This window comes from Sander lucioperca, chromosome 19 (genome assembly GCF_008315115.2).
Source record: "Sander lucioperca isolate FBNREF2018 chromosome 19, SLUC_FBN_1.2, whole genome shotgun sequence".
Lineage (NCBI taxonomy): Eukaryota > Metazoa > Chordata > Actinopteri > Perciformes > Percidae > Sander > Sander lucioperca.
The window spans coordinates 24,245,991-24,271,236 of NC_050191.1; the positions used below are offsets into that span (position 1 = coordinate 24,245,991).

General features: G+C 40.1%; 2 protein-coding genes across 4 annotated transcripts in view; one reads left to right on the forward strand and one right to left on the reverse strand.

Moving 5' to 3' along the window:
• Positions 1 to 1,784: 1,784 nt before the first annotated feature.
• LOC116057938 lies at positions 1,785 to 2,764 on the reverse strand. The gene has a single exon (XM_031310519.1). The coding sequence runs from the start codon at positions 2,752 to 2,754 to the stop codon at positions 1,831 to 1,833; it is 924 nt and encodes a 307-aa protein (XP_031166379.1). The 5' UTR covers positions 2,755 to 2,764; the 3' UTR covers positions 1,785 to 1,830.
• A 4,746-nt stretch (positions 2,765 to 7,510) lies between these two features.
• The window catches only part of LOC116057944 (bromo adjacent homology domain-containing 1 protein), a 28,256-nt gene continuing 10,520 nt past the window's right edge, over positions 7,511 to 25,246 (forward strand). The window contains exon 1 of one of the 3 annotated variants that reach the window (XM_031310527.2): positions 7,511 to 8,185. Coding sequence is in view for 1 of the 3 variants with exons in the window: in XM_031310526.2 (XP_031166386.1) it covers positions 19,621 to 19,789 (169 nt within the window). In the remaining 2 variants the exon portion in view is untranslated. Of the gene's footprint in view, positions 8,186 to 19,120; positions 19,790 to 25,246 lie in introns of those variants that run through there. The other 2 variants (XM_031310526.2, XM_031310528.2) reach the window with 2 other exon arrangements.

The window sequence follows — 25,246 nt, forward strand, 5'->3', positions numbered from 1 at the left end:
TATGCATTTAATCTGCACAAGGCAAATCTCCCATAAAAACTCTACTATTAAAATAATATCCGGTCAATTCTGCAGTAACAGGAGGTTGTTATGTTTTAAACTTACAACTTACGTACAACTTAAATATTGGATTTAAAAATATTTTCTGGTAGATAAAAATTAAATCAGGAGGTTACATTTGTGCACAACACCAGGCAGGTAGCTTCCCATCATTTTGTGAATAACAACAAATTTAAATTAATATCACTTATTTAAGCCTATATATATATAAAAAAAAAAAACATTACTAAAACCACACTGTAGGTTTTTGCTCCCATCTTGTAACGCTTCATAAATAATGAAGTGTATCTTATTCTTAAATTGTATGGATCTTAAATATATGCAGAAAATATATAGGCCACTGTAAGAACTCTTTGACGAGTGTGTCTTTGTTATTTTACTTCCATAACAAACAATACAGTGTGTACTGACAGCTACCAAATTGTGATGTCACTTATGTAAAAATCAGTAGTGGCGGCACAGACAAAGAATAGTGCACAGACTTTGTATGGCCTTTGTGAGCTTCTGTCACAACTGTCAAACCAAATTTAAAATGACCATCATCAGGCACAATATTTAGAACATCATCACCATTTTTTAAACTAGTGCTAACCCTCTGAGACTATTATAGGGATAGTCTGGCATTGCCAGACCACAGTGTTTTAAGGGGCTGCTTTTGAGCTTACTGTGGACGTGACATTATAGTTTAAAAGTGATCCATATCTTGTCAGATATATATATTTAAAGCCCAATTAAGACAGAAGACAGAGACAGAAGAAAAACATCAAATCCATGTCTTCACAATCTCTCCAGTGTATCAGAGACACTCGTACCTAATGGTGTCGTCCTGACTCAGTGCTGTCTGTGGTTCTTCATGTCATTAGTGGCTGTAAAGGTAATGTTAAAGTTTGCTGTGCTGTGGGAAGCTAAATTATTTTATATATCCACTGTAGTTTTTTATTCACAACAACTTAAGATGTAACCCCATATTAACAGAGATTTAACACCAACCTCTACAATAGAAATAAATGAATCTAAATTGGATATAATCAGACTCAGTAGGCTACTTTGACTTATATGTGACCCATGTATAATCACTTTCAACAGGAGCCAGTGAGTCTTTTCAGTAATGTTACAAAGCTTAACCACACAAGATTTATCCTGCACTTGACTCATGTCAAAACAGTCATGTTGTTGTCTGTAAACAAGAGTTCATTTACAAATACAGCTGTGGTTTGTAGAATTGCGTAAAAAAAATAAGGTGTGAGTTTTCCTTTATTAGAGCAAAGCAGATACTTGTTACGCCTTAAGTGTTTATTTTGGGTTACACTGCACCGCGTGAGATTTGCTTGCCCTCCTCCAACTGCCAGGCTGTAAGAGAGAATATCTAGCAACAAAAAGGCTGATTTAAAAAAAAAAAAAAACGATCAAAAATGACTTTTGATTGAAATGGCAATGACAAATGGCAAAAACAAAATTTGTATCAAAGGAACTTTTAAAATTCTAGTTAGATTTAAACAAATGTCTTAAATTGCAACACAAAACTGTAATGTGTTTACTGATGAAAGGTACAACAAAGTCTGAGCAAGCTACATTTAAAAAAAAGAAAAAGTCAACCTCTTCTTTCCCTGAACTAACTCAGCGAGTTTTGTAACATAATCAGTCAGTACATCGCATTATAAACTAGCATTTTCTTTGCAAGTAAAAACCTTATGTGATCCGCTTCATTATATTCTTTCACTAAAATCAAGAGCTCATCCCAATTTCAAAAACCGTTCTGTCCAGAAGAAATTACTTTTTCATACAATTTTTGAGAGAGAACAGGTTATTCCCTATCCCGTACACATATGGACTTAAGGATGTATAGGATATTGAGATAAAGAACTCAGTTTCAGCCCAAAAAGGAAAGTCAGTGGGGCTGACAGTCAGCTGGAAGATCATGTAGAGAGTCCAGTCTACCTGGAACAAGCCCATAGCTGCCAGCACAGCTGCGGTGCTATGCTGGTGCCTAGGACCTTTGCTCTTCCTGCCGAACTGGTTCGACCCGCTCACGCTCAACTCTGGTGTCAGCGTCTTCCTCTGGCTCAGCAGCACTGTGATGATGAAGCAGCTGTTGACTGTGACGATGATCAGAGGCAACAGGTTGCACACTGTGGTGAACAGGTATTTGTATATGTGGTTGAGTGCGGGGCAATCATTTTCACTACACTGAAATAACTTTCGAGGGCATCTGCTGCTGTTTCTTGTGATGTTTTCCGCAGGGCCTTGGAAGTTTAGGACAAAAATGGGGAGACTCAGCAGCGCGGCGAGCATCACACAAATCCCGCTCACCATCCAGGCTGACCTGATGCTGTCCAGGTAGATTGGCATGACCCTCTTTTCGGCGTGTCTCAGCTTCTGCTGGCGGAAGATGCTGATGAGGACAGTGAAGAGGATGCTGGTAATTTCACCAAACACTGTCAGGAACTTGAGTGTGCGACACGACCAAGTGTTGATGGGGGCGGAGGAAGTCTGGTGGATGATAATCTCATAGATGTTCACGATGATAATTTCCTCCAAGTTGGCTGCAGCCATTGCCAAGAGAAACAACTCAAAGGTTTTGACATGGGAGGACTTGATCTGAATGATGGCGTGGATGAGAAATATATTACCCATAAGTCCTATGCAAGAAACGATGACTCTTAAGCCCAGGAGGATGACAGAGAAACCAACCATTATTGAAAGTAAGCCAGAGCACACAAAACGTCACGTATGTGCTGTTGACACAGAAGCTGGCAGTTGTGGTGTGTATCGTCTCTCTTTGCTGCATCACTGACCCAACACCCTTTGTTATCAAGTTCTTAAGGTGGCAAGAATCTAGATCGGTGATTGGCTGTTCTCATTATAGAGACAGGAAAACAAAAGGATGCTGGAAACATTGAAGGCTGGGAGTCATTACATTTTCTTTACCTCTGAGCTTTCCAAAGCATCTTGAGACCAGCACAGTGTCTGATTTAAAGCAGTGACATGTTTTTCCACTGGCTGACATCACTAAACGCAATTCCTGCAAGAGCTCATTTACATCCTTTGACACTTGTTCTCCGCCTCATGTTTGTCATTTCACGGTTTAATTGGCTGACTATATTTTGACTTACAATACACACCAAACTGCGACACACCAAAAAAAAAATCAACTTGATAACATCTTTCTTAAAATCTCTCCTATTACCCGTTTGTAGGCAGTTAACTTGAGTCATGTTTCTCCAACCATTAATAAGAGGTGTCAAAAATATTTAGGGGACATGTCAAAGCCCTTGTTACCTCTTCAGTAAATTAAAAGACATATAATTGAGATACTGAGATAGAAATGCTATTTCTTGATTGGAGAAGGAGCAGTGATATAAATGGTTTGACCTTAAAAAAACTCAGCAGTGGTATCATAACTTATTTTTTTGGGCAATTCGGCCTTTAATGGATAGGACAGCTAGACACGGGAAGGGGAAGAGAGAGGGGGAAGACATGCCGGAAATTGTCACAGGTCAGACTCAAACTCTGGACCTACTGCGACGAGGAATACACCACTATATACACTATGTCCGCCTGCTCTACCAACTGAGCTAACCTGGCCACGTATCATAATTTATTATATACACCTGATTTACTTTATATACCTTGTGTGTAATTTATCAGTTTTTAATTTTCAAATTTGAATTGTTCAGAGAGGAAATGTTTGCAGCGGAGGCTAAAACTTTTATAGAGTTCACAGTGCTAGCTGTAGTAGTAGTAGATAACTTTATTGTCCCTGTGGGACAGTTGGGTTTGCGGCACAGTCACAAGGCACTTCATGACAGGACATCAGACATATGATACAAACAAATAGTCCCTACATCAGACACCGACAGACATAACATGAAGAACATACATCACACACTACAATACACTATACACCCTTGGGTATGACCAGGCCAGATGGACATCTAGCTTATTTTGACTGATTTAAGGTTTTTATGGCTTGTGGTACAAAAGAGAATTTGGATCTGTACCACAATGTACCAATGGAAACTTCCTGTTTCAGAATAAGAGAATCAGTATAGAAAAGAGTAAGAGAGAAGAACTGATCAGTCTTGAAAAGTAACATCTTTGCAAATAAATATGATGAGGTTTGGGGGAATATTTCTTTCACTTAACGTGGGGTAGTTAAGAATTGTAAATAATTGAAATATTAACATAAAGAACATGTGCCTGAGTCTGTGTTTATGTGTTTGTGTGGTGGACAAACAGAGAAAAAGACATAATGGGTTCATGTTCATGTTCCAGCTTGTCTGTTTTCCTCTTTTAGGCTGCTGTCTAGTTAGCAGACCTTCTCTTCAATCAAGCCCTGCATCCTGATTCAGCTTAATTGTGAATCCCACTGTGTGTGTGTGTGTGTGTGTGTGCGCGTGCATGCGTGAGTGTGTGTGCGTGCATGCGTGTGAGTGCGCGTGCATGTGTGTGTGTGTGTGTGTGTGTGTGTGTGTGTGTAATTAAGGATAAGCCCTACACAGGCAATACATGGGTAAACTAAGTGTTATGTAATTAGCCTGGGCAGCGTAGAAAGTTGTAGTCCTTTTTTTACTATTCAATAATTATCAATCAGAGGCCTGATAAAACATCATTTACTTCTGGTTTTGTAGTTTCATTCTGGTGTAACATAGTTCAGTGATTGATATCTAGTTTATGTTTTTAATGTGGCATTCTTTTTTTTACTGTAACTCAAACCCAATGCAAAAATCATTGTTGTGTCAGTCTAATACTGTGAGATTTAGTTGGGGTTTTCCATAAATCACATCTGTTGTCTTCCTTATTTTGTACACACACTCACAGGACTGTGTTTTGTCGAAAACCCCAAATTATAACCTGCCTTATTAGATTGAAACTACATTTCGATCTAATACGTTTTTGCTTTGGGTTGGTACACAAAAAAACGATTTCAAGGGTTAGCACATAAACAAGTCTAGAGCCATGCTAACAGCTTTGTGAAGCTGTACTTATAGGCACTGCAGTTGTTTGAGCCAAATGTTCACAATGATAATGCTAACATGCTAATGTTTAGCAGGTATATTGTTTACCAAGTTCACTATTAGTTTAGTGTGTTAGCATGCAAACATTTGCTTAGTTGTGCAGGTGTTTGGTCATAAACCAAAGAACAGAACAAACTACAATTTTCATCTGTTGTTGCTGCGTGATGAAAACAAAATGATTGTGTGAATCAAATGTCATGACAATCCATCCAATGGTTGTTGACCTCATGGTGGTACAAGAGGAAAGTCAGGGGATCACCTAAATCATGTATCCTCTGAGGACCATAAACATGTGTACAGAATGTAATGGCATTTCATCCAGTAATTATTGAGATATTTCAGTCTGAAGTCTGGATCAAAGTGGTGGATTGACCGACTGACTGACTGACTTACCATCCCTAATGCCATGACGCTAGTGTGGCTAATGAAGCCCACACCCCTATGGTTCTCCCACATGTTGCCACATATTGCCTTATTAGACCTCTTAGGAGAGTGTGGGTGTGTACCGACTGGGCTTGATTGACATCTCTCTGACCCTCCTGTTAGTTTTGTAGCAACTGTTAGGCTGGGAGGGTTACACTTCAATCATTCTTATTGGTTTATGTAGTTTGGTGACCTCATGTAATTCCAGTTTAGCTCCACCCACCTTTAACCTGAGCAGTGTTTTCACTTCTCTTTCTGTGTGGAGTTTTTATCACCTGTGAGATGAACATTAATGACTCTACAATATACAAAGACTTCCTCACTTTGAGTTGTTTTAATGATATACTGTCTCTATGGAAAATGCAAGTTATTTTGCATTCATACATAATGAAAGAACATGTTAAGGTAAAGTATCCGAATAATGAAATGTCCTTTGTCATGGAAGACATTTTGACTTGTCACAGTCAGAAAAGCACAGGTGGAAAAAAAAAATGAATGGCTTACTTGAATAGAACAGAGCCATCATCAATGTAATTATTAACAACCGTGCTTTTACTATGACAAGTCAAAATGTCTACTGTGAAAGAGGCCTATATGTGAGTCTGAAATTTAGTTTTTGAAGTTCTTGTACAAATTATACAAAGTGGACATTTGGGCTTGGCCTGTAAGGACTGAAGACCTAACTTGCACATGATTTTCATAATTTGAAGTCAAACCTGTGAAATTGGGATTTAGGACTAAACTTGGACTTGAGCCATGGCACCTCGGCTGCATAACATTTCATCTAAATGTTAATATGCTGCAGCAATCAAAATAAATCACTTGCCAATCACTTTGTTAAGCTGCTGTTCAAGAATAATATTGCTCGTGGAAGAATTCCATCTAATTACCATTTCACCAAATTGAAATGTGTTTGAGACTTGCAAACTGTTTGCTGTTCAAAAAAAAGCACTTGTCTGTGGAGTTAATTAAGTGTGAAGGTGTGACATGGAGTCGATAGAGGAGACTCACAAACTAAAATGCATTGATGATTTTGGACATCCAACAAGGAGTGTGGGAGAAAACACATCCTGTCTTGTGGTTTCAGACCTGTTACCAAAGTGGGTTCAAGCTCCAACATCAGCATCTACACTGTCCTGGAGCAGGTCACTAAATCTCTACAAGCTGCAGCAGTGGTTTTATAGCTGAGTCTGTGCTCAGACTACTCATTCATTTTCCATGGGTTTAAATGAAGACATCACATAACCCCCTTGCACGCTTCATTTTATCCCCAAGAAGAACCAGTCTCCTGCTGAAAACCATCTGGTCCCAGGTTATCTGTGTCACTTAGTTAGGCAATTATTAAACAGAACTTTATTTAGAAATATGCTCCATGAGCACAATATAAACTACAATAAAGTCTAATAGATCTAGAGCTCCTACAAGTCAGGGACAAAAGACAGAAAGAATATATTAGACAATAATGCAGGACCCCAAATTTAGTACTCTTTATGGTTGAAATTGCATGTTATGGTGCATATTCCTAAACATGATTAAAATGACACACAACCAGTTGACATACAGTGAACTTGGGGGTTTGGGGCCATCAAGGCAGTTGCCCACTTTGCAAGGAGAAGATGGAAAATCAGTGTCCATTTCTTGTCAAAGTAAAGCCTCCATAAATATCTGGTTTATGCGTTGGGGGTCATGCATGATTATATGGAAAGTATACTAAATTGCGTTCAGTTTTATTGTGAATATAATTTGAGTTGGGCCCATACTTGCAACCTTTGGCACGGAGCCCTTGTAAGCACCACAGCAGAGGTTTTCCTGGCCTGAATCCCACTTTAAGGCACACTGGTTTGTATACACGTGCTTCCAGGCTGCCTGACAAGTCATCACCGTGTCCAATTAATGCCACAGCAACATCCCTACCAAGAAAGTTAACGGGGTGGGTCCAAAGATGCAACCCCTGCCTGCAGTTGCGCGTGGATACCCCTTTAAAAGGCTCACCATGTTGCCATCACATGCTTCAGCGCAGAAGTAGGATGAGGATGTTCTTCTTGTTTTTGATGCTATGTAAAACACATTTGTTTTTTAAATAGTCTTTAAACGGGACCACTGGAGAGACTTTTGCTGAGGATTTCTTCACTTTGTATGGCAGGAGGGGGCCCAGCCCACCTCGCCTGTCAGCGCTGCAGTCAGTCAGTCAGTCATGTTGTGCTGCTAGTTGTTGTTCAGTAGCAACGCTCCGACTGGTGCGCAAACTGAAGGCTGCGTACAGTGTTCATGCCAAGTGACGGATATAAGCGACGTGTTTGCGGGCTACGGATTCTATCTCCAGCAGCAGCACTCAAGGTTTTGCAGCCGTGTTGGCCTCGGAAGAGTGGATGGGATATTAAAGAAAAAACATCCTGAACAAACCCCGCTCGTCTCGGAAAAGAGTGTTACCTCTTCTTGCGAGAATAGTTGTTTGCTCCGTCTCTTTTCTCTCCTCTCGTCGATATCTGAAAGAGGTTCCCTCGAGTGGAGTGGCGAAACATGGGCGACGTTCGTGTTTATTTCCTCTAGTTGAGCTGCATCGGTTAACCAGTGGGACGAGGCTGACCTGCCTTACCTAGCCATTTGAAAACAAGGTGCCCTGACTGGCTCCTCGCACCATTGAAATTTAGACGAGATACTGCCCGCCACACACATACGTTACGGTAAGTAGCGGCTGCTCCACATTATCTTTCCTCATTGCTTTCTCTTTTTTATTTAGGCAGAGCAGGGCTTGCGTGGCCAGCTTTTTTCTTTTGTGTGTGCTTTTTTTTTTAGTAATGTCTGGAGGACGTTGCAGAGGCAGATAATGGCCATGGTGATGAAGGAGATTCCCAGGGAGTGGTACTCAGTCGGACTGGCCGTGCAATGTGTGTTATCATAGCCCCCCCTCCTGCCCCCGTCACCTCCGCCGCCACCACCACCACCAGCAGCAGCCACTAAAGTGTAATGTCAAAGCGATAATAGTGCTTTGTGTGCTGACTAGACTGAAACAATGTCAATCACAGGGACACAGCAACCCGTGAGCTCACTAATATTATGACTGGCTGGATGGATGCGCGATGTGTTCACCTGGATATCAGTCCCACTGTGTGTTGGTTGGTGTGTGGCTGTGTGCGCGCGCACGAGGGGTTACAAACTTTATGGCACAATAGCCTGTGGCATTTCTTGGGGGTATAATTTGCTCGCCGCGTGTGACTCACATTGGGCCTTCAAGGGGCGACTTTGGGTTGAGTCAGTGAAAATAAACAAATCGGACACTGGAAACTGAGAGAGAAGGAATAACAGTCAGCGGTGTAACTTAGTGTGGGCCTCTGCTCAGGTAGGCTAAATGAAGAGGGCTTTACAAATGGCAAAGCAATTAGCCCACAATCACAGTTTGCCAATTAGGCCATAAAGGCAATGAGCTCATAACGGATGATGCTTTTATTATGACATCATAGATAAACCTCCCGAGGCGCGGGTTGTCAGTGAATGGTCTTCAGGACATGCACTGTACAGAGGGCTTTATTGAGTGAAGTTCTTTTTGGCCAGATTAAAAGGAAAGATGGACTATAAGGACGGCCTGTGTGATGACAATGTCCTGTTTGTGCAGATATGAAATTGACTGGAATCTGGAAACTGGTAAAACCTCATGATTGTTTAATTCACAATTCTATGCGTTTAATTAGACCCTTTATTTGAACTCAATATGTTGGTTATACAGTAGATACACATGTCCTTTTAATACTTAATACGTGGGCTAATTAATGCACTTTAAATATTGGGATAGTGCATCACAAACTTATATTTGATCAGCAGTGGTGGAAGAAGTATTCTGATATTTGTTCAAGTAAAAGTACCAATACAACAATATAAAATACTCTATTACAAGTAAAGGTCCTGCAATCAAACTTACTATGTAAGTATAAGTACAGAAGGATTAGCAGCAAAATGTACTTAAAGTGTCAAAAGTCCTCCTTCTGTAGAAAATGGCCCATGTGACTGATATATTATGTATTATTACATTGTTAAATTGTTAATACTGATGTGTCAATGTGTATATGGCATTTTACTGTGTGGCTGGTTGAGTTGGAGCTTTAACGTTACATAGTGGTTCCAAACCTGGGGGTTAGGCCCCTCCAAAGGGTCAAAAGATAAATCTGAGGGGTCATTAGAGATGTTAATAATGAGGCAGAAATGAAGAAAAGCAGAAACGTTCTGCGACACAAATGTTTATTCAGTTTTTGGACTTTGGACTTAATCTTTGCCTTTATGTGGAATAAATTGGATAATTGGTTGCCTTTATATTAACTCTGGTACAAAGGGGCTCCAACAGGAGCAGCTGCAGTCGTAAATCCTTCTTGTTAAATAAAGAACTGACTCTTCAAACTAAGAAAATGTGAATGTAAAGCAAATCTGTCAGTGTGACTGAACGCTTGTTGATTCAACTTAATGTCTTCATTGAACTTGAAGATCAGTGAATTTAACTCACTGTATTTTCAAAACTCATGAGACGGCTTTGAAATAATTAATAAACCTAAGTTTAGTTAAGTCACATTTTTAAGGCAGTAGGGGAAATGCGTTTTTAAGTTGAAAGTACAAATACCTCAATTGTATTAGGATGTGAGTATGTACTTAGTTCCTTTCCACCACTGTTAATCAGTCACAAAACTAAATAAATTGTTGGCCTAATGGCAGTGGAAGCATAGATATTAGTTGCTCAGGGAGAAGTTCCTTACTTGTTCAGGCCTTGTTCTTTCTATGTTTTAATAACCACTATTAACAGGCATCTTTAGTAATTCTCTCTCTTGATCACACATCAATGACTTGCTTCTTTTGTTCCTGCCAAGTCCCTTTTTTCAGGGCTGCCATGACACTTTCTTGCAATGTAAATGAAAAGAACTGATCTGCCACGCCACACTTTGACACACTAGTTTATTGTAGTTGAACATTAATCTTTTGGAGTTTCTTCAGCAGACTTTTACTTCACCATGCAGTACCTCTTTATCACATTCATCAGACAGACTGCATTCCACCTCACTTAGCTATCATACATGTCATAAAACCTAATATAGAAGTGTTAAAACGACTCACACCTCCAGACCCCTCATTAAATATCCATGCAGGACTAATAACCGAGCTATTAAAGTAAAGGCAATCCACTGTGAATTATCAACCGATCTCTGCCAACATACAAATCAAATTCTGATTCTTAAATTATCTATGAAATTGAAGGTTTATGGATTAGTGGTATATTTTGGATATTTAAATGGTCAATGCCTATGCTTATTTTCATTTTCTTTGCATCATTCAATTGTCCTAATCACTTACAATACTTCAGCCCTAATTTGACTTTCTGCAATGTTCAACAGAAATACCACAGTAGGATTTCTACAAGCTCCACAAACCTGTCCCCCAGTCCTCTCATTTGTCCATAAGGCATATTGGCGAAAAGTAACTAAGTACTCATAACTCTGAGGTACTTTGTACTTTACTTGAGTTTTTCTGTTTTATGCTACTTTATACTTTTACTCCACTACATTGTCACTGGTTTCAGATGTCTACAGTTTGAGTTGTCAACAGATTAACCAAAGACACATTTTCCCTCTAAACCTCTCAGATGGTTTAATAATATTACAGAGAGAAAAAAAGACTATAATTTGTGTAGCAGAACTTAGATTTTTTTCTTTCCTCTCCCATTAATCATCTCAAAACACCTAAGATATATCTCGGTACCCTTTGGAGGGATCCAGACCCCTGAGGCCTAGAGTACCTACAGTAACTGTATATGAAGTAAAAGTAGCTCTACTACTAGGAGGACACGGAGGATTAGAATTAAAAAAACATGATGGACTCTTAAGAAGAGGTAATTATCTTCATATGAGTTTCTGAGCGCGAAAGTCGCCGGACGACACAATCTTCTGAACACAGCCATACTGAGAAACACAGAGAGTGTTGTGTGGAGCTGATAGTCTTAATTAGCTTTGTAGCAACTCATTTGGCAATGGCTTGAATGTAACGGACGTTCATTAATATCAAAAAGTTACGCACTACAGCTTTAAGTACACTTTTGAATGCAGGACTTTTAATGGGATACTTGTAATGGGACCATTTTCTACTAACTAACTTGGCTTTTTCTGTCACCTGTAATGCCACAAAGAGATACAACAGAACTGCATTTAAAGTCTTATGATAGGTTTGACTGGCTGTACATTTCATTTAAAATGTGTGTAACAATGAAATATTGTGTGCATCCATGTTGGTTTACACTGTTTGTCATTTGAGCAGCTTCCGATGAGAAGCAAGATTAGTGTCGTGGTTGCTTGGTTTCATTGGAAGAGGCTTGTTTATGTTTATTTACTGTCATTGTCCTGAAGAAACCCCGGTATACCAGGGTTTCATTCACTTCTCTGAAATTAATATCATCTGCTGGGCTTTCTTCTAACCTTCTTTTTCTATTTCTATAGAAAATCTAGCCAGAGCTGACCTTGTGAATAACATGACATTTTTAATATGCGTGGCACTGTCCTTTTCATGGTGATATATGTTTTAATTTCATAATTAACCCATAGTGGCCCTTTAAGTATAAAAGCTCTGTCCTGATTATTGAATTAATTTCCAATGCCCTGCCATGCTCCTTGTTCACAGTAACTGTGACGCGCTTTCATGTCTGCTCTCAGTTTGAAACGGGCAATGAGATGTAGGACAACTGAATGAAGAATGTTAGTTACGGAACAAGTGGAAGTGTGTGTGTGTGTGTGTGTGTGTGTGTGTGTGTCTCACTTTCAGTGATCCAGCTCTGCTTTTCTTTGTGAGAAACCAGAAAATCTAACTTTTACCACACACTTTTCTTACAGTTATATTCTCAGGAGCCATCAATATATACTAATGAATCTAACATAATAGAAACAGACGTGCTCAAATGTGTTGGTACCCACACACCTCATTGAAATAATGCTTCATTCCTTCCGAAAAGTAATGAAATTAAAAGCTATTTTGTCATGTATACTTGCATGTCTTTGGAATGTCATAGAATAAAGCCAGGAAGATGTGAAAAGAGATGCATTATTGCTTATTCTACAAAGATATTCAAAAATGGCCTGGACACATTTGTTTGTACCTCATAAAAAAGATAATAAATAATTTGATTATAGTGATATTTCAAACTAATTAGTTTCTTTAATTAGTATCACAATGTCTCCAATCTTCATTCAGCCTATTTAAACCGAGAAAAGTAGTCACTGTGCTGTTTGGTATCATTGTGTGCACCACACTGAACATGGACCTGAAAAAGCAAAGGAGAGGAGATCAGAAAGATAAGATAAGAGATCAAACTTGATTTATCCTGAGGGAAATAGCTGTGCAGCAGTTGCAAAACAAAGTTGGAAGAGTGCAGATACAAAGAGTGCAAATATACAAACATACAAAGGCTAACATAGATAGATAGATAGCATAACAGTAGGTGCAAAATGTAAAAAAACAACAACTAGATAACAGTAATGTGCAAATAAGGTGCGATCCAAATATATACAACAAATACCATGCCAAAACAGGTTACTAGTATAGATGATAACTATATAAATGTTTATACGTTTGAGCCATATCAGGTCCCCACGTCTCCACTGTCCATCTCTTCACCTGAGGTTGTAGAGTCTGATGGCCACAGGAAGAAAGGACTCTTTGGCATTCTGTGGTGCATTGTGGTGGTATCAGTCTGTTGTCGAAGGTGCTCCTGTGTGTGACCAGTACATGGTAGAGAGGGAGAGAGTCGAGGTACATGTCCACAGAGGCGTCTTTGGACGGGAGGGATCGCGCTGCTTCCCAGCATTGGACTCTTGATGGGCGTGCCTGCATCCTGACAGCAGTTGTCAGTTTCTCTTCCATGACAAATGACCAAAAAAAGAAAAAATACAGTCTACACCCCCCTACAACAGCGCAAACACTTTGCTGCACCTGATTGGACGAACGCTTTCACTCGTGGGCTGTCTACTTCAGATTTTTTCAAAACATGGCAGCTCGTTTGGAAACTTTCTCTTCAGATTGCGATAATAATTTAACCAAATGTGTTTCTGAAAACATTTGAGGTGAGAAATAAGCTATGCAGTTGCTGAATCTGTCTTCATTTTAGATCGACAACGGTTAGTTTAAAAAAGATTTCGAGAGTTCCTAGAGGCGGAAAGTCATGCTGGATGCTGCAGATTTGCATAAAGTAGCCTAGACCTAAACTTAATGCAAATGAGCAGCAGGCAACGCAATGCCCCATCTATTGAAATTCAGCCGTGCTGCTTACATAGACAACGAATTGCAAGCGTGGAAATGGTGGTCCCTGTGGATGTGTACCGTCATTGCCCATATTGTGTCACAGCTTGCACAGCATCCTCCTCTCTGACACCACCACCAAAGAATCAAGTTGCAGCCTTCCACATGATTGTGTTGATTCTGTTGGCGTTGACTGTCCTCATTCTGCTGCCCCAGACTGGTAGGACATCCTCAGCTAGTACTGCAGACATTGAAACTGAACAGTTTTGGGGTTGCTGTGCCGCGCCTGGCACAGGGTGCCTTGTCTGTGCAAGGCACAAGGAAAGCTCAGTACTATCAAGGCATTCTGAAGCGAAATGTACTGCCCAGTGTCAGAAAGCTCTGTCTCAGTCACTGGTCATGGGTCATCCATCAGGGTAATGACCCAAAACACCCAGCTAAAAACACCCAGAATGGATTAGAACATAATACTATTTTGTGGCCTTGTATGAGTCCTGATTTGAATCCTATCAAACATCTATGGAAAGAGCTGAAACTTGCAGTCTGGGGAAGGCCACTACAGTATCAAACCAGAGACAGCTGGAGCAGTTTGCTCAGGAAGAGTGGGCCTGTTAACATGTACAGAAGTCTCATTTAGAGCCACAAAAAACATTTGATTGCAGTGATTTTGACAAAAGCATTGAAGTAAAACTGAAGTTCAGTTGTAACAGCTGGAGGTAGTGAAGCACAGTTTGTCTTTGCTAGCGTCTTTGACTTTGAGAACATATGTTAAAGTGAATCATTGAATAAGCAAACTAGAACTTTGAAGTACTACAACCTCGCAAAGTCTGTCTTCTGATAATGAAACTTTCAACCCCTGTAGACTTAAAAGGTGGCTGTGAAACGTTGTAGTTAAAACATACACATAAACTTCTCCTAACGCCTGCAATATGCCATGCTGTATTTTTGCTGGATTGTTGTTGTTGCTCTGAATTCTTATGTAAGGAATCGTGTAGAGCAAGCCGGTCATTATTGCAAATGAGAACCCTGACAGGGTGATGCAGGACAATCTGCAGCCACAGATGCAACTAAATCCTACACAGTGGTCCTTTAATAATAAAATATTAAACCTTTACTCAACATTGCTCCATTTTCTTTTTAGAGCAATGCTTCTGACCCAATCTTTAACAAAATGTTAAGACAAACAAAATGTATGTTTTATCAATTCTTTTTATATATTTAAATATATAAATGTTGTAATATACTTGCAATTACAGTATAGTAATGTTTAGGTAACTACATTATTACAATATAATTGGTTGAGATTTAGGGTAACCGTCATGGCCGGAGACAGCCGTGGCTGGAGACATTATGTTTTTGGGTTGTTCGTCTGTTCCATTCTTGTAAACTCGATATCCCAGCACGCCCTGGGGGGGAAAATGATGAAGTGATGACATTTTATATTCAAAAGTCAAAGGTCAGCTTCACTGTGACATCATAATGTTCTGCAAAACACTTTTCTGGCCATTATTCAACGCCATAACTCAGGAACAGAAGGGGAGACATTTGTTCGGAATTGGTGACACTTATCTTGGGTGCCGAAGTTAAAACTGATGGTGATTGTAAAGATCTTCTGTGCTGCCGAGTTGAAGATGTGTGTGAAGCATCCACGTTGCACTTAATCCCTTTTTCTTAAATTGCTTCAGTTCGAAAGTCTTCACTACATACGTACTGTAAATATATGAGTCTGGACAGACACGGATGCACACTGCAACTTGATTTGTTGGCGAAGGCATACAATCGTAAGGCGGTAATTCTAGTTTTTTTTTTTTTTTGTCCACTTGGAGGAAGCTAAACAAGCCGAAACTATGACATATTATGACATACATGTTACATTGTATGTGTGGTGATTCAGATTTCAGTACCCTGGTGACGGAGGCTTTGCAGTCATTTTGCCACAGTTTGACACTTTGCTTTTTACCGAGTGGGAGATGTTGTTGCTGTCAGAAATTCCTGACTTGATAAACAGCCCTTCAGACTTGGTTGCTTGCGGTTACAGTCTGAGCGATATGACAAGACCGCTACATTTGTAATCATTTGGAGTCATGTGTCTGGCCACGTGATGAATGTCAAACACTGACCCTCATTTTAGCTCTGTTTTGGTCTCCATCAGCTGATGAAGGAGATATCTGTTAAATGTTACTTTTAAAATAGGTTTAAGGGTTGAGTGTAATCAATACCAACAGTTGTCAGAGATGTGTTCTAATCTGCATCACATCAACAAGTGGAGGTGAAAGAAATCGATCTGATCAACTTCTCCATAAAGGGAAGGTATTGATTATTTGACACAATGTGACAATCACTTGAGTTTATTCACCACAGCACAAAAACGCTCAACCTGTAACAGGCACCTATTTGAAGAGTTTGAATTGATGTAATAACAGTGTATTCAACTGTATAATTCAGCCCTTTTCAGCGTTTCTGACTTTTTTGCCATTAAAAAGTGTTTGGAGTACTTTAGGTAGCAAAGTGGCTGCTTTCATTGATGGCAGGTTGGGATTCTTCATCTGACATAAAATGCATTTTAAACCTTTCTGGAGCAAGAAAAAAAAATAAATAGAAAGAAATGCTCTTTACATGTCAGAAACAATTAAATCGACATGCTAATGTTTTGTATGGTACAGAGAGTTTTTTTTTTTTTTAAAGTGGCTTTATGTAACTTTCAGTTTGTGTTGATTCTAGCAGCCACTTTGGACAAAAGCAGTAGTGTTTTTACCACACCTGCTGCCGTAAAGGTCTTTTCTTTACGGTGCTGTATTGCCCACTGTAGATTTACTGAGTTAGGGTTACTGAGAGGTCATACAGTTGCAATGAATTTTTTGCTCGGACAGAAAAATCATTCATTTACAATAAGAGAATAAGTTCCAGATGCATCGTTGCATTTCAAGTGTTGTATACGGTAACTTAGCCTACTTTGGATGTATCATGAGCTAAACCAGGTAACGGTGTCACTGTGTCACGAGCCAAAGCAATAAGATTGTTGTAGCAACCAACGTAGTAATAACTTAGATTAATACAGCGCATTTCATGAAAGCCACGGACGCTTTACACAAGTTAACGTTATAGGGGGACAAGGGAAAAGAAAATAGTAGGCCAACACAAACACAGACTGAAAAGAAATAAAAACCGGGCGCTAAATGGAAGGGAGATGTAATTTAATGTAGGCTACTGACTACAACCACATCGTGCATTGTAAAGTTATTTAATAAATGAAGTAGACGTATTACACACCTGAGGGCCAATTCGGGGTCGGTTTTGAATCATTTATAATCCTGTAATTGTCTCCCAATTGCCGCCCAAATCTGTGACCCATCAGAATGTGTGACTGTAGCGCCGTCTACCTGCCGTGAATCATTTTGTGATTTCGTGGGAAAAATCGGACCCAGGCATAAGACATTTAAAAAACTATATGAAAATAGCTTTCTTTTAACTGTTAAGCCCCTGACACACCAACCCGACAGCTGACCGTCGGCAGAAAAGGCAGTCGGACTGATCAGTCTGCTCCCCGAGGTCCAAAAGGTGCATCGGAACCCACCAAAGCGACGCCGTCTTGAGCGTACGTTCTGCGCATGCGCAAGACGTAATACAAAAAATGGAAATGACAACGCGTCACGTGGGTCTGGCTTCTCCAGCCGATAGTAATGGCGGCTTGTTCGAAATACGATCTTGTATTTTATGAAAATAGTTCACTGAAACGTGTTTCTGAAAACATTTTAAGCGAGAAATAGGCCATGCAGTTGTTGAATCTGTCTTCATTTCAGATCAACAAAGGTCAGTTTAAAAGATTTTCGTCAGATTTTGAGAGGCATTCGTCACTCATCCCGCTCGTTATTTCGTCACCAATCTGATTAGTGGAGCGAGTCAGGTCGGCCAAAATGAAGGCCGACAGCTCCTCCGACGGATGACGGCATGGAACACACCGAACAGACTCGAGTCACTGACCTCGCCAGACTGTCCGACGGCCGATTATCGGGTTGGTGTGTCAGGGCCATTAGTCTCGTTAATTGCCGTTACAGGTCATTTATCATCATCAGATTAAAAATTACATTTTCAGAAACATTTAAAAGTAAATAGTATTGTGTGCCAGAAATGTTAAGGCTGGGTAAATTACACCCCGCTATTTTCAGATGCCAGTTCTGTAATGCCATTTTTTTGGCTATGACAGACAAGATTAAAAAAAGGGTAACTGGTGAGTTTCAAATGTAAGTAGTATGTAATTTATTTCTTTTTAATTTACACATTACAGTTAATGATTTGTCAGATCAATGCTGAACACTGTCGACAGGCAGGATCTGGAGTGAAGTCTGAAGCACACAGTTCTTTAGAGCTTTTAAATAAGCTGCAGCAACTAGTGTTGCGACATGAAGCACGTCTCTGACAGAGTAAGAGGAGGGAATGCAGACAGTATTGCAATGTGGCATGCACCACTCAAAACCTGTATACCCTATGAGACAAATATTAGCGAAGTGCAGGCAACCTAAACGACTAAACCGCCAACGCCTCGTCTTACTCAAATGAAGACATGATTTTAGACTGACTGCTGTATAACCCTGTGCTCCAGACCCTCATCACTCCTGATCCTCCCTCAGTCGCCCTGTCTGTCGAGGTAGGCAGTTTGAGCTCCAAGGTGGCTGATGCACAGGGATCCCCTCATCCATTTTCCACTGTCAACAGGCACTATATAACATGCGTTGGAATACATTTTCACAAACCTCAATAATGTTTCCAACGTGGCATTTTCTAGGTAAATTAAACTGAATATATTCTAATGTGAGAAAATGTGTGTGGAGAAGACGTTTAAACATCATTTGATTTTACAATTGACAAAAATATTAACAAACAGTAAACTGAACAAGTCAAATCCAGATAATTACAGAATTTTAGAGACTTTAGAGCTCTCTTTGGACATTTTGGTGGTTGTACCTGATGTGTAGTCTATAGTTGGTTCATCTTGGTTCCAAGCCCACAGCTAGTTTAAATCAAACCTCTAGGCCTAAGGAATGATGAATGTAACAAAATATAGGCTACATAAATACAGATATTTGAGGAAATATTAGATTTTTTTTACCCCATTCACAACACCTGGTAACGTATGCAGTTCAGGGTCATAAAGAGCAGCTTTAAAGCGAGTTTGAGCTTTCCTTTACATCCCATAACTCATCAGAACTTTGTTAAATGGGAAGGAAGCATTTAAAAACCATATCTCCCACGCACCACATGGGCCACTGTTGTTAGCGTTTTGAATGGCTTCATATGGATTTCTCTAGACGTGTTTTAACTGTCTGGTGGTTGACTGGTCTTGGTTTGGTCACGACAAATGACAGGGTGAGGCTGCCTGTCGTCGTAGTGGGGGGGCAGTAACATCCATCGGCCGTGATGTAGCTCCGCGTTTTAATGTAGCCTAGTGGAAGCAAGTTACCTCGGATAGCCTACTGCACATATTTAGTTTCTCATTCTCCCTTCACAATAAACAGCTGTTTGTCCGTCATTGGAGGGCGAGAGTGTCAAGCGAGGCTTCTCCGTATGGCAATTGGTTCAGATTAAGTTTTCTGCAAATCGGTGGAAGCCCAACCAGGAAGAGCACACACATCTCGCAGGCAGCGCCACCGACCGTCCTCTCTCCACTCCTCCCCAGCTCTCCCAGTTACGGAGCGGAGCTCTGCCATCGCACCAGTCCGGCGGCTTCCCCCCCACTACACACACACCCCCCACACCCCCCTTTACCCGCAGATTTGTTCGACGGTTCCCGATTGGCAGGAGGAAGTGTGTCGGCGACCCGTAAGTTACCAGCTCGATTTTTTGTGTTGCTATTTCGCCCTGAATGTTTGAAGTTGTTCCGACTGCCAAGCCGTCCAGAGAGGAGCGCAGAACCCATTTTTCGCTTCGTGCACCAGAAGCGATACACAGGGCTGCTGCTACGTGCCATATCCTCCCAGGTCTCAACTCGGGCTGGGATCACAACAGCCACCGTGTCGGTAATAAGGAATCCGGTTAGTAAATGTGATCTAGAGGGGTGACTGCCCTTTATTTCGTGTGTGTGTGTGTGTGTGTGTGTGTGTGTGTGTGTGTGTGTGTGTGTGTTGTGTGTATTCGGGTAGCCCCCCCCTCCCCTCTCCAGCCCATATTTAGAGCCTGCTGGCTACTTCAGATGGGCAAGCTACGTCAAGCTGTACTGTATCCCATCCTACTGTATTGCTTGGCCACTGTAGACTATGTACTATACGCATGTAGTATAAATGTACATGCATTAAGGTATGCATGTTTGCAAACCTTTCTCGACATCTCAGCGGGTGGTGTTGTAGATCAAGCTCAAGGCTGCGTTGCAAGTCTTTGAAGAAAACAAACCAACAAAAAAAAGACAGTGACCTGATGTTTGAAACTCTTGTAGTATTTGATCTCTTCTTGATAAACGTCAACATGCCAGCGCCTCGTGTTGTAGCTGCCCGTCACAGCTGTGACATGGAAAATGTAAAATAAGAGCCTTCTCAATCCGATCCAATGGACTACGTTACCCAGCAGGTTTATTTATTTTGGATGTGTGTGTTGCCGGTGTTCTTTCTCTACCTGAAAGTTGAAAGGAGGAACATTTGAAAAACCAAGTGGATGAGGTGTTAATTACAGTTGTAATATTGGCTGATGAGGTTATGATTGTATAGCATGCACAGCCAGTGTTAAGTGATCTGGAGCAGAGTTGGAGTTGTTTTCGGCCAGGTGAATTGCATGTTGCTTATCGGTTGGATAATGTAGTGCTTTACGAACACCTTGCAATGAAGCCAGTTCTACATATGACCTCTTATCATAATTAATGGAATTAGAGTGGGCTTGGGTGGTGAGCAGTTCCATGAAAAAGTAAATATGTCCGTCTCAGATTTGTCTTATTTGAAGAATGTTAGAGGTTGAAAGAGGTATTCATTATTTCACTACAAAATCTACAAATTAGGAACTGTATGAAAATTATTAGAGAGGGGAGGGGGTAGAAAAGAGGGAGGGTATGTATTTTAAAATGTTTGCTCAAGCGAGGGTATTTGTGATGATCAGGGTAGCCTTTGTAAAATTCATTTTATTCATTCTGCGGCTAAAATATTGCGGTGCTAAAGTCTATCAGCAGAAATAACAAGTGGCTGTAATTTTTTTTTCAGTATATTGTTATTTTTGCCATCCGTTTATTATTTTGAGATATTGAGGGGAGGGGTATTGCAGTTTTTAACTTGAGTCATGGTGAGGGTCCAAAGAAAACACTAACACTGTGGTGGGCCTTGTTTATTTTTTAACTTCTGTACAGTCCCTTAGAGAAAAGAGTTTACAACTACACTATAGTGTGTTATAAACAGATATAAAGACATTTTTAAGTGATTATGAATGTCTTTTTTTAACACAGTGAAATATAATTACAATCACAAATAAACATGTTTTAAATACATTTAGGAATAGTTTGACACCTGCTTCACATGTTAATAAACCTACCATATTATAGTGATCAACCTACATATTAAAACCCTTTAGTTGTTATTCATTATATACAATTTTAAATCCTAACCTAAAAATTATTTATCACCCTGAACATGGGACGGGATCCACTTTGCTTAACCCTTGTGTTGTCCTCTGTCTGTTTTGCCTGTTCATAAAGCATAAAGTATAAATTATCACCCAATTATGTGTTAGATCTTCTTAGCGAACTTCATTCCAACTAACTACTACTATAGTATTACACTTATTTATGGAAATGACATTTTTTCAATGCTTTTTTTGAATTCATGGTCAATAAACCTCATTTATATATATAAAAAACCCAGAAATTATGAATTATTTTGACTAATAGTTACGATCAGAACCATCAGTGGTATTTTTGGGAAATATGGTTGAAAGAAACCCACATTTTTGACATAGAAACTTTGAAAAGGGGTCAAATTTGACCCGAGGACAACATGAGGGTTAATATGTTAAAACTGTGGCCTGTTATTACAAATCCTATATATTCATGTAATATTCCTAAAGTGACTCAATTTTTGTGTGACATTCTAGCATTCTAGCATTATTATTGTGTGGCAGTTTGATCTCTTATCACCTCTGTATTGTTATAATATGGAATTTAGAATTGAACGTTTGTCCTCCGTGGTAACTTCCTGTGATATTTGTGACATTAGGTGCTTTGTCTGCTGGGTTGTATAGTATTTATTTTTTAATGGACTATTGTGATATGAATATTTCAGGCATGCTTATAGTTGAATTTGGAGGCTAGTGCATGAAACATTTATAGTTTGTTTTAAAGTGCCCATATTATGAAAAAATCACTTTTTCTGGGATTTGGGGTGTTATGTTGTGTCTCTGGTGCTTCCACACACATACAAACTTTGAAAAAAATCCACCCATGCTGTTTAGAGTGAGATACGGTTTCTGAATGTGTCCTGCCTTCAGTCTCTGGGTGAGCTGTTCAAAATCAGCACGGCTTGTGACGTCACAAGCCGAAACGAGCAGGCTAACCGCAACCATTAGCTCGTAGCGTTAGCATGCTAACGCTATGGCTAACGCTAGCATGCTAACGCTAGCATGCTACCTCGTTCTCAATAGCAAAGCACTGCTACAACACACACAAGTTCACCATAATCTACAAAAGAACTACTTACATGTGCGCCCTCATTTAGAAGTCTCCCAGCTAATCCTGCCTTGTAACTGACTGAAGTTGTAGAAACAGCCTTTCTTTTACTGTCTATGGAGCTAGCTAGCTGACATGATCTACATCTGAGCTACTGGGCATGTGCAGTGCAATCAAAGATAGTACAGAAGAAGAAAAGAGGTCTCACTCTGTAGCTAAAACAGAGACCAGCTGAAAAGAGGATCTGCAGCAGTGAGAGAGAGTGGTGCAGTACAACACAAATATGGTGTTTTTTGAAAATTAAACCATGTAAACCTATTCTGGTACAACCTTAAAATACAATTATGAACCTGAAAATGAGCATAATATGGCTGCTTTAATGGTTGCTTTAGCTGAACCTGCAATTCCACAGTGTACACAAAGATCAATGGAGTAGATACTTATTGAATTTCATTAGTCAGTTGTTAGTCAGTCCCGATTCTGTTGAATTGTTATTTAAACCCAACTTTGCTGCTGTTTTACACACATCGTCTCCAGAGTCTTGTGAGGTGTCATCATTACATCATCATCATGGGGGTGGCAGTAGCTCAGGAAGTAGGTAGGGAGTAGGGAGTTGGGTTGGGAACCGGAGGGTTGCTGGTTCAAGTCCCCATACGGACCAAAGTATGGTGGTGGATTGGTAGTTGGAGAGGTGCCAGTTCACCTCCTGGGCACTGCCAAGGTGCTCTTGAGCAAGGCACCGAACCCCCAACTGCTCGGGACGCCTTTCCATGGGCAGCTCCCTCACTCTGACATCTCTCCATTAGTGCATGTATAGGTACTGAACATGTGTGTGTAATTCAGGCCTGTGTGTAATGTGTGTTATAACAACAGAGTGAAAAACATTGTAATTTCCCTTTGCGGGATTAATAAAGTATACATAAAAAAAAGTATCCTGGTGTGCCCGGTGTTTGATGCTCTGAAAGTAGCTGATGATCTGTTTTCTAACCAATTAGAGATGGAGCGCAAGGTCATTGATCTTCCCGTAAATGTAAGATTACTTCCTGAGGATCACCAGGCCTAACTGTGTTTTAAAGAGCCAAATTGCCGTTCGGCCAGAACGCTGTCGCATGAGATAATATCTCACAGGTTATTCCCTCCAGTGTTTCCCCACCTACACTTCTCAGCAGTGACCCGCAACTGCTGCTGGAAAATTATCTTTGTGGTTTAAAAAAAGAAAGAAATCGTGATAAAAAAGCTCGGTTTCAGAGTTATTGGTTAGTTATGTGAGAGTTGCTCTAAATAGACATACAAACATACAGTCATACAGACTGCATACAGACTTTGATTATTGAGGTAATTAAAATCATCCATCTGTCAGATTCTGGGACAGATTTTAAATAGTTTTTTTTCTGGATTTCCGAGTATGAAGTGAAACACATCTGAGTTTTGTCATTCTGGTATTCAGTTTCAGTATTAGCAGGCAAGGTCACGCTGCCAAACAGATTACATCTTGAGAAGCACAGCCGAGAGTCCGTCCTATGTCTGGGCTAAAGGCTGTTTTATGCTTCTGCGTCGAATCGACGATGTACCCGCGCAGACCCCTCTGTGTCTACGCCGGACCCTAGGTCCCTGGGTAGCGTTGTATTTCCCCCAACTCATTTCCTGGTTCTCCTTCTCCATAAACAACATGAAATCAAGGAGAGGGTTAACTTTTCCCGCACACTACCCAATGTTGTCATTCATTAACGTGCTCCCAAAAATTCTTACAAAGTAGAGCTGCATGATATGAGAAAAATGTGCGATATGCATAACGTTGTTGAATATCGCGATAACGATATTACTTGCCTTTTGCTGCTTTCAGTACACTGCTAAAATAATTTCAACGAAACGAAGGGAAATCATTTTTCCAACATTCTTTTAATGAACAAATTAAACATTTAATTCAACATAAAAGGCACCACCAAAAAAAGAATGACGGTTACATTTTAAAGTCTAGTTTTCTACTGATATTCTCTTTCAACTGACACAAAGTTGTGTGTTTGTTGCACAAGTTGATATCGCGATGGCGATGAAAAAATTATTTACTGTGCAGCCCTATTACTTTTTTTTGTTTCAAGGTATTAAAGCGTTTTGTTACATTTAAATCAAAAGGGTTTTCAGAGGAGGAGGATGATAAAGAAAAATTAAATTCTGTTATTTCCTTTGGGAAACGCTATAGAAATGGCGTGGTGGAGTTGTAGTTCAAAAAGTTGTACTTAATTTTCATTAACCCTGGAGCTACACTCGTAATCGTTACGGCCAGGATCACTCTGATCTTTTAGTCTTGGAACGCCTTCACACTGCACAAGCACAGTCAGGCAAAATCAAACATGTTTGAAAAATCTTGTTGATAGGAGTCGTCAGTTGGGCCACAATCTCCGGTCTTGAATCAGTTTAGACCACAGAGGAATCTGCATCAAGCATCAGGCCCCACAGAGCCTCACACAGCCATGCTAGTCTGAACAGAAGCCCTGGCCTGTAATTCTTGTAGCACAGCTCCATACAGAATTAAAAGGCTTACTGTGATGAGATGTGGGATGGCTGATTTTTTTTTTCTTCTCCTGGTGATAAACTGATAGCTACGCTATTACTATGATATAAAGCTTATTACGGCAAGGAGGGGCCACAGAATTCGGTCAAACCAAAGTCAAATCCCAGCAGACACGTACAAGCTAGTCTTGAGCTAAAAAAACCTGATGTATAAACATCATATGCTCTCAAGAATCTATGTAATTGGGTTTTATTGGAAAAAAAATATAATTTAGTGTCAGTTCCTCTTTAAGAGCAGATTTCATTAACCGATTATAGCTAATTATGGAGAGTAATGGGGTAG